This window comes from Pyxicephalus adspersus, chromosome 2 (assembly GCF_032062135.1).
Source record: "Pyxicephalus adspersus chromosome 2, UCB_Pads_2.0, whole genome shotgun sequence".
NCBI classification, from domain to species: domain Eukaryota; kingdom Metazoa; phylum Chordata; class Amphibia; order Anura; family Pyxicephalidae; genus Pyxicephalus; species Pyxicephalus adspersus.
In genome coordinates this window covers 87,241,524-87,257,130 of record NC_092859.1, presented here as the reverse complement: position 1 = coordinate 87,257,130, position 15,607 = coordinate 87,241,524, and the positions used below count along the sequence as shown (strand labels likewise).

The 15,607-nt window shown below is 37.6% G+C and overlaps 1 protein-coding gene across 1 annotated transcript in view; it reads right to left on the bottom strand.

Moving 5' to 3' along the window:
- Positions 1–15,607, bottom strand: part of TPH2 (tryptophan hydroxylase 2) — a 101,285-nt gene extending 85,678 nt beyond the window's left edge. The window contains exons 1-2 of the mRNA XM_072401370.1: positions 15,441–15,607; positions 3,760–3,900 (exon numbers count right to left, since the gene is read on the bottom strand). Of these exons, the coding sequence (XP_072257471.1) occupies positions 3,760–3,900; positions 15,441–15,539 (240 nt within the window). The 5' untranslated portion in view covers positions 15,540–15,607. The remainder of the gene's footprint in view (positions 1–3,759; positions 3,901–15,440) is intronic.

Below are 15,607 nucleotides of genomic sequence, written 5' to 3'. Positions count from 1 at the left end.
TCTGTTTTCTTACTATTCTGGACCAGATGGTTTGCACTCTTCCAGCTTCTGAATTTCAATCTCTGCAGACATTTAAATTTGTTCCAAACCAGCTCCTCTACAAGACCATGTCAGACAAGCGTGTCTCAGTTCCAGCACATGTCTCTGTGCCTACTGTTGCAGTGCAACCTGTTTCTGTGCCTGCTTTTACATACCAGTCTTTCTCCCTGCCTACTTCAGTCAAGCCAGACTATGTGCTTACTATTTTACGTTAGCTTGGCTTTATGCCTGCTGTTCCTACCTAGCCTAACTCCTTAGAGTGCAAAATTCTTGTCAAGTCTGGCTCTGTTGAGTGCCAGCTTTCTATCCAGCTACATACAGCCAAGTGCCAGTTTTCTGTCCAGCTGACTCGAACTCCTCTGGTTGCCAGCCAAGCAACAGAACTAAACACAGGTTCTTTAGACTGTCTGGTTTTATTAATAGACAATGGCTGCACATGACATCTGTCTCTATACTGCCTGCCAAAATAAATGTTTCATTATCTTTAAAATATAGATTCAGTAAGTTAGTAATGCAATTTTCAATATTTTCAATTTTCAAATTTGGTACCATTGGTCAAAAATCAGTTCATCTGGGGCTTAAAGAAATGTCACTAAAATGATGGTTAGATACAATTTTTGTTCTAATGCATTTTACAACTTTGTTATTTTGTACTCCCTTCTATTTAATAAACATAGCTGATCAGGAATAAATTATTTGCTATTGGAGTTTTGTAGCAAAAGGCAGATATTTCCCAGCTCAGCTGCCCCATTGTGGATTATCTGCCTCATTCGTCAACTCACAGCAGTGAGCAGGGAGAGGAGGACAGTGAATGTGATACATTGCCCTGGAGCCTTGGTACCTCTGCTTCTTCCTGGACACTAATACCCACTTTCTCTGGAGTCACAGGTTCTCAATCAGCTCTTCTGTTTTACCACAGTGTTCCTATCTCTCATGAAACCAAGACAAGCAGTTTGTGTGAAGCACAGGAAACAAGAGCTGTTGAGGTGAGCTTTGTAAATCTGGAGGAACTACAAGAGAAAACAAAGCTAATTACCATTAGGGCCTCTAAGGGGTAATAGATAACTTCAGAAACAACCAAGCCCAGGTCAGAAAAGGACTGTAAAAATAGCTGATGATGGACAGGACAGAATGGAATGGGATGATAACCCCCATCCAGACCTTTTCTGACACTCTAAATTACATGACCCCTGCTGTGTTTCCCCAACAACTTCAGAGTTCCTACATTTCAAGTTTAAATAATTGATTGCGTTTGAATTAACCTATCCCAAGCTAGGGGAATGCTTCAGCCAATAGATGTCCTGCAAATCACATTGTTTAGCCAATCCCAAATCTCAAATGATTCCTAATTGTATTTAACTGTATGAACCTGGGAGCTGAGAGAATGGTAACTAATCCTGAGCCAGTGGAACAAGAGGAAGCAAGTATGAGTCAGTGAGTAAGCAAGAAATAGTTAGCCATGCAAAAAGCAGGAAAGCAAGCTCCTGTGGTACCCATTACCACCTTAACAGGTATATATAACATTCCTGAATGCATTTGTATCTTGTCCTATAGGTGTCTATATTATTATTGTGTTGTTTTGCTGTATTATAATTAAAGGGTTATGTACTAACCACTACTTAAAATACTACTAACAATATTACTTTCTGTACTGTATACTTAGTGGATATAAGTTCCTATAGTCATATCAAACAATACTACTGTGTATTTTATGTTTACATTTGTTCTATAATGAAACTGTTTGAGTGACTTTGTTAATATTTGTGTAAGAACCTTCATTTATTGATTTTATATGTGCATGGATAGGGTTATATAGTATCTATATTTATGCAGATGGTATTCATATCAAACATGGATAAATGAGGATGGTTCTGTGGGGTAACATTCATAAAAAAAAGTTTTTGAGGCAGGGCTTCTCATAAAGTTTGCAGGTCTTTGCCCAATAAAGAATCCTTGACTCGTAAATTGTACATTGGCTCTCTCCTTCCTACCTTCAAATCTGCAATGTAATTGCTGACAATAGGACCAATTGTGTGACTATGCTGTGCCTCACTTTCACTCATGTTCACTGCTTTGCACATGTGCTGAATCTGGTGTTGAACAAATGCATGTAACCTGGCTTGCAAATATCATGGCCATGGCTAGAAAGTACTGTGCTGCACTTGTGGCTTTGCAAGACAGACTGGTCTCCCATTCCACAAAATGATCTGTGATGAGCCCCTGGAATTCAAAAATAAATATGTTCGTCGGCTACAAGTAAATCTGATCCATCACAGCACAAAGACAAAGAGGTTTTCTTTTGGCCCCGGGCAGCATATTAGGGACAAGTGTTGTTTGCTGAATCCTATGGAGTAGGCAACTAAATTTCTCAGATATTTAGGCAGTAAAACGGTACCAAAACATAACTGTCTGCAATGACAATAGGTTAAAAAAGTAAAAGACAAAAACAAAATGTAACTACTACATACATAGCAAACAGAAAATAGGATTTGAACTCTTGGGACCAAGGTCTCACTGCTGATACTTTACCCACCAAACCACCACTCAAACTGGCTGACAACATTAAATCCCTAACAGAAATAGAAACTGAACATAACATCAACAGCTGATGCAAGAACCACAATGTCACACTATCATAATAAAGCTCTGATAAAACCCAAAAATTCAAAAATTTCAATTGCATATAAAGTTGCTTTCCTAGAGTATTGCTCTAAATTAGTAGTCTGTCATGTGAGGAGGTAAAACTAAATATTGTAGGGCCCAAAAGCAAAATGTTAAGTGAGTCTCCAACACCCGCACCTCCCTTCCTTTGCATATTATTTACATAGCAGCTGTTACAGTAGAGTATGACAATATGGTCCTGATTTAACAAAGTTGGCTGGAGAAGATAGACTACCATGAGGAAACTAGATGACCCAGCAAACCTGGAATGGATCTGGACCAGAATTGAAAACATTTGGCAAAATAATATCACACTGATCTTCCTCATCCCATACTAGCCCTGTCCATTCACATGGACTCTGCTCTACACAAGTACACCGACCCTGCCATGAACAGCCACACTAATCTAAACTTTCTTTGCACAACCAAAAAAAAAATCAATAATAAAATAGATGATTTAAAAAGAACCAGTATCTGCACATTTTACAGCTGGCAGTAGTGAGCTCCTTGCAGCCCCCATTCAGTCCCTATGGGGGCCTGTTGCATGGAGAAGCTACATGTTTCTTGGCATAAGTAAGCTGTAAACTTACTGCAACCTCACTACCAGTGTGAATTAGCCCAGAGAGTTTACATACACTTTAAGCAAAATGCAAAAAAACACAAACACATACATAACACCAAATACAAACACACAATGGTACATGACCAGCAATGGCTAATTTTTAGTTGGACTACCATAAGAAATCACATCCCATTTTCTTAACATCATTCTATATTTCTGCATGTGGACATGATATCATGATCCATATTCTACCACACTTTTCTTTTTCTTATTGCTCTGTATAGCAGCAGACAATGAAATATTTTTTCACATTCTAATATTCATCTGTCATCATGTCTACTATGTGCTGCAATTGCTGCTAGTAAACTACAATAAAATACCATAATAATAACCTATATTTCTAAATAAAATATATGACTATCAATTTCCTATAATAATACGTGTTTATTACATGACTGAGCTCTACTTTTTTCAATAAAATAAATTTGAAATCGTACCTTAAAAATTTTTAAATCTTGTAATAAACCTCCGACTTCGTTTTTCAACGTTAGGACAACTGCTGTCTTTTCTATTTCAGCAGCTGGTTCAGTTTTGCTACATTTGTTCTCATCAATTTTCACAGCATTCAATTTGTCTCGCTGCAAAAAATAATAATAATAATAATCCATTGATTGAAGGGTGGCAGCATGTTTGAAATAAAAAGTAAATGGTTACATAACACAGAACTTTGACAGGCACATTACTCTGATAATAATACAACAAGTTTACTTTTAATCTTACCATTTTATAACAGGTTATCAATTGTCAACCTTCAACCTAGGCAGCAGATTTTTCTTTGCCAACATTTGTTCATGATAGCCTTAAATTTGATTAAACAATGTTTTCTTAAAAATAGATATGTGGAGTTATCTAATTCTTTGAGGAAAGGATTGTATCTAAGAAACATTTATCCGGGGTTCAAATCACTCTATTAAGCTTGTATTTAGATTTATTTATTCGTCACAACTCCTAGAAGTAAAGTGGAATTCTCTCAGTCTTATCTTTTTAGAAAAACATCCTGATCCAACCTCAACCTGTGATTGGACAATAACAGAACAAGGAACATTTTGGCATAGGAGCCTCTGCCTGATTTGTCTGTGAAGTCCCAAGGTCCCATTCTGGTGTCTTGTAAACGATGATGTCACACTACAAGCTCTAGGACTGGACTGCCGGGAGCTGAATTGAGTAAACTTTGGCGAATATACAATCCGCTACTACTCTCCATATGGGGGGGGGGGTAAGAGGATCAGTTGTTTTATTAAATTGGGGGGCAGGCCCCTCGAAGGTGTACAGGGACCAAAATAGTACCAGTTGGTGTCCTAAACAACTTATTTATATCCCTCCTATTTAGAAACTGCCTTAAACAGAACACTAAGAAAGGTCAACTCACAGCAACCCTTCCCTGTAAGGTGATTCTGCTGCTATTTACAGAATCACCTAGAAGATGCTCCAACATACTTCTGTGAAATCAATTCCTTGCTGATGAATCTGGCTTTCTGGCTACATAGGTAAACAAGTGGAAAAAAAATCTGTTGATTTCAGCCACTAGAAAAATAAACATACAAGAAAACCTGTATATTCTAGATAGAAAATGATATGCTAAGATGATCCAGAGGAAGGCAAAAAACCCCTTTTAAGCACGGTTCAATTTACTCCAACAGGGGTAAAACAAAAATTCCTAAGTCAGTCATTTTTAGTTATATTCTGTGTATCTACAAATGCATCCAGCCTTTTCCTAAAACAATCTATAGAACTTGCTAAAACTAATTCCTGAGGGAGCCTCATTTGCACAGACCTTACCATAAAAAAATCTCTTCCCTATGTAGAGATTAAACATCTTCTTGCTCCAGTTGCAGAGAGTGCCCTGTTGACCTTTTTAATGACCTTAAAGTAAAGAATTGAGTAGAGAGTTCTCTACTGAGGTCCTCCATTCCTTGTATTAGTTTAGTTGCCCTTCTCTGCACACTCTCCAGTTCCATACTATCCTTTTTGTGAACTAGTGCCCAAAGCTGTACTGCATTTTCCAGATGACTAATGGTTTGTACAGGGTCAGGATTATGGCTCAATCTCTGCAGTCTATTTCTCTTTTTACCAACAACTCCAATAAAGCAGTTAAGTGCTCCTGGCACTAATCTTTAGCAGCAAAAGGTTCACTCATGTGGCATAGACCTAAACATGAAAGCATATGAAATCTGTTAGGGAAAACCAACTTCTGTGTTAACACCAAATTTTGTGAAACTATAACTATAACTTGTTCTATACTTCCCTCCAGCTGTGCTGAACTAGTCTCCCAAACGATTTCTTAGCTAACCTTTGCCATTGCTGGCAGCACAATAATTTACCAATGTCAACCGAACTAGTATATAATTACGTCCTGCAGTTCAAAACATTTCACCAAACACTTTTAAGTATGGTCATATATTATAACCCTGTGATGCAGGGTTGGAAATCCATCACTAAAAGCTAAGGGACAAATATTTTGGCACCTCAAGTAACCCTTCTCTGCTAGGAATACTACTTTTACACAGAACATTTGCTTGCTTTAGTTTCAAAACCTAAGAATATTGTGAAATGTGTAAACAATCTTATATGAGACGTTGGTATTTCTACTGATCATGACTCAAAAAAGTGAACACACGTGTGACCCAGTTATTGCAATTTTGCTTTCATGTACAGTAAAAACTTGTATGTTACTTTGTATCAGCATCTTGTAATTCCATGTACAGCAGATATTAGGCCAACACTATAAGTCATTTATGTTTTATTGGAATTCACATGTGCTGAGAGGAAAGGAGGAAGAGTGATCTAAAAGATAACAAGTAGAGTTGTATTTTACAAGTTTCAGTGCTGTTGTACAGGGCAATATTTACATCAATAGCAAAGTAGGGATAAGCGAGAATGCCTCTGGAGTTCTCACGAAAATTTCCTCAAAGTTCCGATGGTTTTGCGAAATTTCGTGAAAGTCCAATTTCGGAAATCCAAGAAATCACTATAAGAGGTTTACCACGGCTGCATTCATAAATACAGCCGTGGGAATCCTTCTGTCAGTAAGCGATCCCCGGGCACTACAGGTCAAAATGAGAGCAAGCCCTCATTCTGACCTGTAGTGCCCGGGGATCTCTCATTGAGAGGAGGATTCTCTCGGTTCCATTCATAAAAGCAGCCGCTGTAATCCTCCTCTCAGAGTGAGTCATGTGACTTGCGTTTATGAATGAATGTGGCCATGGGAACAATCAGAGTATTTTTCCCACGCTGCATTCTTTCATGAGCAGCCAGCGAGACTCACATTGTGTTGTACATACTACAGGGCTTCAAGGGCTTCAAGAGCAATCAGGGGAGCAGGGCTGACAGCTCCACTCCCCTGTTGCGGTTTCCGCCCTGTAGTATGTGTTCCTGGATGGAATTTCTCTATCCAGGAACACAGGACTCCTGTGTTCTTGGATAGAGGATCTCTATCCGAGAACACATACAACTAGTAAAGGGCACTGCTTCCCTGATTGGTCTTGCAGGTCTCAAAAATTTGGTCTTGCTGGCTGAATTTACAAAGGCTGTTCTTGCCTACATGTTTGGTAAGCGAAAACGGCCCAATTGGCCGTCAGACCAAATTTAATAAATTCGCTCCCTCATCCCTATAGCAAAGTCCATGATGGGTGTTCAGGTCTCAAACTTGGCTTGACTTAAAAATTCTTTGGCAGTCAAAACTGTTCCCATGTACATATTTCAATGGTATTTAGCTGCTTGCCCTGAGTACAACTTTCACCTATATTAAAATAGCCAACTTTTTACCTAGGTCATTGTTCTTCTTTAAATTCCACCTTTCATGAATATTAACTGTGTTGATACACAGCAAGACAGCTTATTTTTTATTTGACTTTTAGTGGTCAATTTACAAAATGTGCAAGTTCAGTGAACAAAGCATTAGTGTCAATGATTGAACTAGTCTATAAAAGTGAATTAAAACTGTAACATATAACACTTCATTTGAAAAGGAGACTTGGGCTCAGGATAAATAGGTATGATGCTTGGATGTGTCACTATAATGGGATTGAGGTGAATACTGTGGGTTTGAGATTCCTGGTCCTGGCAAATTTATATGAAGGTTTTGTGATTTTTTATTAAAAAAAACATAATGTATTATGTTGACTATTGTCACCAGGTGTAGATGGGCTAATCAGGGAGGGGGGTTATTTTCCAACCTTCTCACTATAAAAGGCTGGGGACACAAAGTTGCCAAAGTGGCACTGTTTTGGAAGCTGCTATAGAGAAAATATAAGGACAGCTATCAATCTGCATAGGAAGAGGTTTGGCTCTGATAGGACAAGTTATTTTACTTGTACATAACTTTTCTCTGCTAGTTATTTGGTCAATCAATCATTTGCTGTCTTTTGAGTGTGACCACATTTGACTTATTCAGATTATAAATGAATCATTCGTCAATAACTCATGTAATTACTGAATAAGACTCAGCAATGGAAAGAAACTGGCTAGTCGTGTATTTACATAGTGCCAGCTGGGAAATCCTTCATTGTAGCAGAGGTAGCCTGCATGCATACTTCAGCAGACAAGCTCATTGTGATTGACATAGAATTACAACACTGGATGATTTAACTTAAAATGTATTTACTTCAGAGGACAAGAGGACATAGATAAATATATTATATATATAATATTATATATATATATATATATATATATATATATAATAAGCATATGCTTTGTTTTATTTTATTTAAAATTTCATTTCATGGTGTTAATGTGTTTCTTTTTGGGAATCAATAATGGGTTTTCTTGTACTCATTACCCAGGGTAAGGCAGTGTCTACCTAACTAAAGAGAGCTTCCAGATTCCAAATATAGCTTTTCCACACTGAATTTAAGTGTTAGCTTTAAAGGGGTATTGTCAATTGACTTGGAACAAAAGTTTATTGTTAATGTATTGGGATAATAATGAGCTAACTTCTGATGCAAAATAGTCCCAATCATTATATTTCCCCATCTCTTATTTTAATTTAAAGAAAAACAACATACTTTTAAAAATATTTATGGCTGCTTGTCTATCAGAGAAACACATAACAATATGATGTGTACCCTTTTCTTCCATCAACGTTAGCTTATATATCCCCATAGCTTTTCTTGCTTGGGTGCAAGCGCTTTACTCTTTAACCCCAGCTTGTGTATGGGTGAATGGTCTACTGTCAAGACCTTTTACAATCAGTAATTGCACTAGGCAAAAATGCCTGGAACCTCTTTTTAGACATATACTGACCAACCCAAACATGCATGGATTACCAATACACAAAACTATACATAAGGTATCAGACTATTACCATTTATTGTTTTGTTTTACATCTTTAGCAGTAATTACTCTGCCTAACCTTTTTAAAAGGGAATAATCTTTATGGCTTAACTGTCCAACTATAAAATCAATTTATGGAAATTTGACACTTTGTTTAATTATCTCCCACCCACTTTAGGATCTAACCTGACACCATATTTTCCTTTTAAATAGGCAAAAACTGCAATCACATAATTAGGTACTCATATCCCTGCAAATCTTTTTCATATTCTCAAATAAAATGATATCCTTCTTGTTAATTCCATTAATAAGGAGCACCAAGGATGTAAACTTTTTCCGGGTTTGGTAGGTGAACATAATGCCCAGACTATTATTTTTACTGCAAACTATCACTCCATATTCCAAAACCTCTTTTTTTGAAATTCACTCGGGAATGTATATGTTTTATATGGCATCTAGACTCTTCTCGCACTGGCAAACACATAATTTGTCTTCCTAAATCCCATTGAGGTATGGCATTCCCTGCTCCCCTACTTTATTATGTGGTATCACATCTAGCTAAGCTAATGGACTTGTGCAAACAAGGTCATTTTAAACAATGGGTTGCTTTAGAAGATTTGCTCTCTCCTATTCCACTAACTAGAATATATGGTTGCCAGACCACCTAATTTATGACACTACCCATTAATAGGTACCACCTGACTAAAAGTCTGTCCCTTTTTATAGGACACTCACACTTTCCTCCAGGACTTTCAGACTTTTCAGACAGGGTAAAAACAGGGAAATGGAAAAACAGCAAAAAGTCTCTAAAATATTAAAATTTTACTTTTTCTTTCCAAACTCAAAAGCTAAATTTTCACGTCATAGTATTAGAAAACGCTTTTTGGGTCAGCGGTTGTGGTCTGTGTGCCACTGCAGTATCCCACATAGACTATTTCATCCAGCAATGTCACTTGTAGCAGCAAAGAGAAATAAGAAATAGCAGCAGTCCCTGCTTCCCTTTAGCCATGCAGCCAGACGTGTTTTTATCGGCATCCCCAGCACACACTGTTAGGCTGTGTACAGCTGAAGGGGATTTTAGAGACTCATCAGTCCCTGGCCATATCTAGCGCTGCCATTGGCTGCTGGGACTTTATAGCCTCCCTGCTCCCAGTCACCAGTGCCTGTTGTAGCATTTAGCTAGGATAATCGGTGCTGGAATATGTTTTGTCTGATATACTGTTGCTGACTTTGCCTGTTTCTGACCCTATGATTTTTTGCTGGCTGGACCGACTTTTGCCTGTGACTCCGACTCTGCTTGTGTTTGCCCCTGTGCACTTCATCTGATGGATGATCTGTTATGACCTCTGGCTCTGTATTCTGGACTTGTCTGTTGGAATCCTGGTACTGCCTTGTCTGTTGGCTCCTGGTCCTCTGCCAGCTGTTCCCCAGACACCATCCCTTGAGCACTAAGTCCTGTGGGCAACTGTGTGCTGGGAAACCCAACCAGTCTCCCGAGGCTGAGCGTGGGCTTGATAGTTGGGGAGTGCCGTGTTTGATTGGGGGACTGGTGTCTAGCGAACACTGTTGCTGGACCAGGGCCTTACACATAGTTACCCTGATTAAAATTTTTCATTGATAATGTACATCTACATATGTGGTCAGTTTTTTTTTCTTCTAAGAAATTATCCCTTTAACCGATCCACCAACCCATTACATTGATCCATTTATTCAGTGTAAATGCATCTCTGGTTTGCTCGACTTCCATTTACAAGCACAGCTCTTATTTTTTTTACAATGTTAAATTACAGATTGTTATTGCTGTCATACAGAATAAGACCAAGTATATTGCAAGAAAAGTAATAATTATTCTGCATCATTGTTTGGGTCTTGGTCTTGACTCAAAAAGCACTGAGGCTAAAGTATTAGGCATGGCAGTCAGGTAATTTCTTGATTTTTGGACCAATACCAGTTAAATTGTAATACAACTGTTAAATGTTAGAGATTTATAGTGCTATGTGCAGGAGAAAAATGCTCAATGTAAATAAAAGAGCTGCTCTGTTGCCTTTTTTCTGGATCCTTCAGCACTACCGCACTATACAGGGCAGTATAATCTTCACACATTGGCCCTGATTTATTAATGTTCTCCAAGGCTGGAGAGAATACACTTTCGTCAGTGAAGCTGGGTAATCCAGCAAAGCTGTAAGGACCACGACTTTGTCTAAGTTTTTAATTTTGGCCCACTGTGTATTTGAGTTTGACACCCCTGCTGTAGGCATTCTAGACATTGTAGTTTACAAGGAAACACATTTGCTGTGTCTACATATTCTTTTGTTGGTTGTTTGTTTCTGAAGTCCTCCCAATTTAAGGATCTAACTGATAGAAAACTATAATCAGTTTAGTCTTGATTTAGCATCCACACTGGCATAGAATTATGGAAACATTTTTTACCTTTCTGAAAATGCTAGTTGTCTAGTTGTTGTGCTAATGCCCTGGCCACAATACTTTCTTGGTTATTTACCCCAAAAAATCTCCTTCTCAACACAGGGGAACTTAAAAGATGCCACAGTGCATTTTAAACAACACATATATCCCCCGGCCTTGGTTATTGTCTTATACTGAGCTTCACTAATTAGAAAACAATGAAGCAGATACAGCTGAACTGAGGTCCTCTAAATTGCTGCAGAATGAAGATCTCATACACAGGGTATTACCACGGCTATAAAACGGAAAATAGGCTATGATTATAGTTTTTGAGTTCCAGATAAGCACACTTAAAGATATTTGTTTCTCAGCTATTTATCAAGTTAATGTAACCCCTATTGTGTGAAATAACACCTTGTGCGGAATTAATTCTAACTACGCTACTCATAAACATTCTTTATGCCAAATAATCAATGTCATTTCTACGCTTTGTTCCAATAATTACATGCCATGAAACTGATACTCTTATGTCAATAACTGCCATTATGTTTCTACAATCCTCCTAATCCAGCGTGTACAATTAGTATATTCTGTTATAGCAGTAGGAGACACGGTATTCTGCATGCATTGAAACACAATGAGTTTGTTTGAGCAAAACCTGACAAATAAAAGAACTAATAAAAGAAAACAAATGTAATAATATACTAGAAAACTTTCTCTAAATGTTTTACATAATGATATGTCGGTGTTACTAAAATCAACATTACTTTAAAGCAGGATTAAACCACCAGACAATCTTGGGATAACCAAACACATGCAAATTTTATGCGGTGACACCAGTTGATGTACATTGTGGTTGTCCTTTATTTTTCTTAATCTTGAATTTATCACTTCCTATTCTGTAGTAAACTTTCCTTCTTATCTTTATTAGCATGTTGTTACAACTTGGCTTCATGACATTATTTCCTTCCTCTCATGTAAGACCAGCAATATATGCAATAATGCATCCCCAGCATCCCTATATCCTGACTATTCTGACAAATAATTAGCAGATTACACAGCTAATGTACCACCCAGTAACCAGCATGGAGAAGCATTTTACTGCAAAATCTCCTCATTTTACTACACAAACGTTAGTAGCCATGACTAAAGGGATGCCAGGGATATTTTCTATCATACATAGTGATGGGTGGTTGGAGTGCTGGGACATGTAGTTTGTAAAGTTACTTCCTGTGATTCCAGAAGGGGAAATAATGGATAACCACACAGAAAAGAACCACAAAGGAACTTGGAAAAAACTCTATTTGAATTTAAATCATGAAGATAAGTAAGATTTGGGTAAATTTAATAAATGTCTATGAATAATGCTGAGCTGCTAGATAACTGGTCTATTGTGTAGACACGGACTCCTCAGTTGTTCTTTAGGACTACTCTACAGGCACCTGAATTTACATGAGAAAAATAATTTCAGTCAAGGAAAAATAAAATAAATGTGGGAAGAGGATAGGAAAGAGATGGTGTTTGCTTGAGGGCCAATAGATATATGTGTATCAAGGTGGTCTAGTTGTCATCAAGTTATAGTAAAGTTTTTACCGGTACAAAATGCACAGTGAAACATTCATTAATCAAAAGGGTACAAAAAGCCATTTGTGCACAAATCAAATATCTATATTTACTGATAAAAGATGGTCAAAACTGACCAGTAAGCATAGCTAAACAAAGTCACTCCTAATTGTTTTTTTCGAGAACTTACGTACACATAGGGTCTCTAGTTCCGATGCGTTTCACCTCTTGGGCTTCTTCAGGGGTACCGATATATACAATATGTCGTAGAAGGATGGAGTATAGACCATGAGAGTGCTACAAGATTTTCTGGAGGGGAGTCCAATCAGGCTCAACTTATTGGAAAATATGTATCTTCTGAATAAATGGGTTAACCAGGGTCTGTAAACCCTTTAAAATATTGCTGCAAAGGTTCCTTTGTTTGTATGTCCTTTATTTTCTACTTGGAAGGTTGAGTCCCATGCTTGTTTGTAGCAGCTTTTTCATTTAAAGCCAACCAAAATATTTGTTTTCCAGTTTAAAACAGAATGGGAAAGGGTTACATTTTTTTTGCTTGGAACATTTAAATTCCATATCCTGATCAGTACAAGTAACTGTGATAAAACGTGAAGAGAGGCAAATCCAAATGAAGTCTTTATCCTTTGTTAAAGTCCTTAGTGAAACTGACACTTTTGGGAATGTCAGTCTCCTGTGTCCCCCACAACTCCCACTTCTTCCTCCTTCTGTCCGTCACTCAGGATACAGTAGCAATATGGAGGTCATAGACTGACACTCCTGGAAATGTCAAATTATTTTTAAATTTCAGTAAAAGATTTCTTAATAATATTGACGTAGGAAGCAAAGCACGGTGCTATAGGAAGATCTGTCAAATCTCAATAGGTCAGATGCATAAAATGTAAATTCCACCAAGACCACATTTCCAGACAGGAATTGCTATTGTTATCGACATAAGGGTGTGCAATTATTTGTGAACTGCCTCCTTTGAAACAAACTACAAATACCTCTTTGCACTGTCAATCAAAAACACAGGTCAAGGCAAAGGACAGTCTGGCCCAGCCATTTTACCAATTTATTGGTATTCACCCTATTTGGAAGCCTACCTGTTGCTGATTGCAAAAGTGACTAATGTGAGGTAGAACTGAAGAAGCAGCCTAAATATTTTGTGAAATGTCTTCAGCATTACAAAATAAATCCATTTGATTTGTATGTATTATTTTGAATGTGACTAACTACTACTAGATATACAATGACCTGGAAAAATTGGAACCTTCACAGACAACTGATTACACACAATTGCACAATGCTGCAATGTAATTAAATAGCAGAAACTAATAGTGATTGACTTCTACTATTCCCCATCAACCTAAATAAGGAGCAGGAGGTTTAATATACAGGTGTCCTTCATTTGGAAGACTCTTGAGTAATTCATCCCATTCAAATATACTCCTGGGGGATTAACTTCATGAGAGCAAACCCCTAACAATCAGCCAACAGTTTCCTGCAGTAGTACAAAACAGGGACACTTGCAGTAGGAGATTTTTGTTTCTGAAATTCAAAATTGTCTGTGTAGCCCTAGGCTTATAGTGATATGGATAGGACAGACTAATAAACTAACAAGGTTACAAAGATCACCAGTATTGTTAACATAGCTGGAATCAAAACTATCTTGTAATTGCTCAAGTACCCCTGAAATGCCTTGTCTTGGCCTTCATGTAAATGTGGAAGAAGAAAATAAATAATGACATGTACATCTACAGTACAATATTATCATAGCACATATTGGAATATTATTTTGCAATATTTAACTAATGGTTTGTGCTATAGACAGTGCTGCTCTACAATCTCACATTGGTAAGGTAAGGCACTTGGTCAGCCAGGTTGCAAGAGTGACAGAGCCATGATTTTGGCACTGAAAGTAAGTTTCGCTTGCCTTATGTTACCTTTTCTAACTTTAATAGTTTGGGGTGTACAAGATAGTGGAGGACCCATTTATGTCACAGTAATGTTAGAATAAAATATTCACAGTAGGTTCTGCCATAGTAAATCATTATCTTTAGTATACAGGCTCCTATTCGGGGCACTTATTCTTTTCAACTCTCCGAAAACCAAAATCAAAGGCTCTCAAGTTGCTGACTCTCCATAATGGCAGGATAATTTAAAAAGTAAATGTGATTTCTACGTGTTTCAGCCTGTTCTGCAGCACTATGATCTTGCTTGCTACAGTTCAATCTCTGAATAATGACCATACATGAATTATGCCTTCTGTACATTAAGAAAGTAATCAAAGCAATAGGATTTCATTCATAGTGCACAGAAAAAAATCCCAGTCATCGGCTCTAATATAAATTGCCTCTAAAAGAAATATTGTTTCATTGGTTGAAATAACAACAGACTTTTTTCGTGAAATGGCATATTGCGTTAGTGTATTCATTATAAAGATGGATGTGTAGGCTCAGCACCTAGCAGACCCAAGTGAACATAGTCATACATCTCTGAAACTACAAGTGGTGGCAAGGGGAAAAGTAATCCATCAAAGTTTTGCAGGACTTTTGTTCTGCTGCAAAATGACTCCTAGCTTTGTGCTTCCATTAAAGCTAATGGGATATTTCTACTGATAAATCTGCTGTTGAATTGACAGAACATACTTAGGTTTAAGCCGCATTAATAAAAAGTGATAAATAAGTAGAAAATGAGGTTAAAGCTGTTCAGCAAAGTTGTTAGCTATTTCTTTTGGCACATTATGGTGAGCTGTGCAACTTTCTGCTTGACTTTACATTTACTTCTATAACATAGGTAAAAAGCCATTATAAAAAAAAAATTAAAGTGTTCATACATATAAAAAAAAAAAAAAAAAAAAAAAAGTTCAGTTTATACTCACAGATGGGTTGCCTAGAAAATCTGGGGACATTGCAGAATCCAGGGACATCCCCCTCCTAGCCCAATATTTGGAGGAGAACATCATCATTGCAGGTTGCATCTGGACGGTGTGGGTATTCCGTGCGGCCAGTAGAGGGCGCTGCGGTCAGGTTCAGCCTCTCCCTGTGT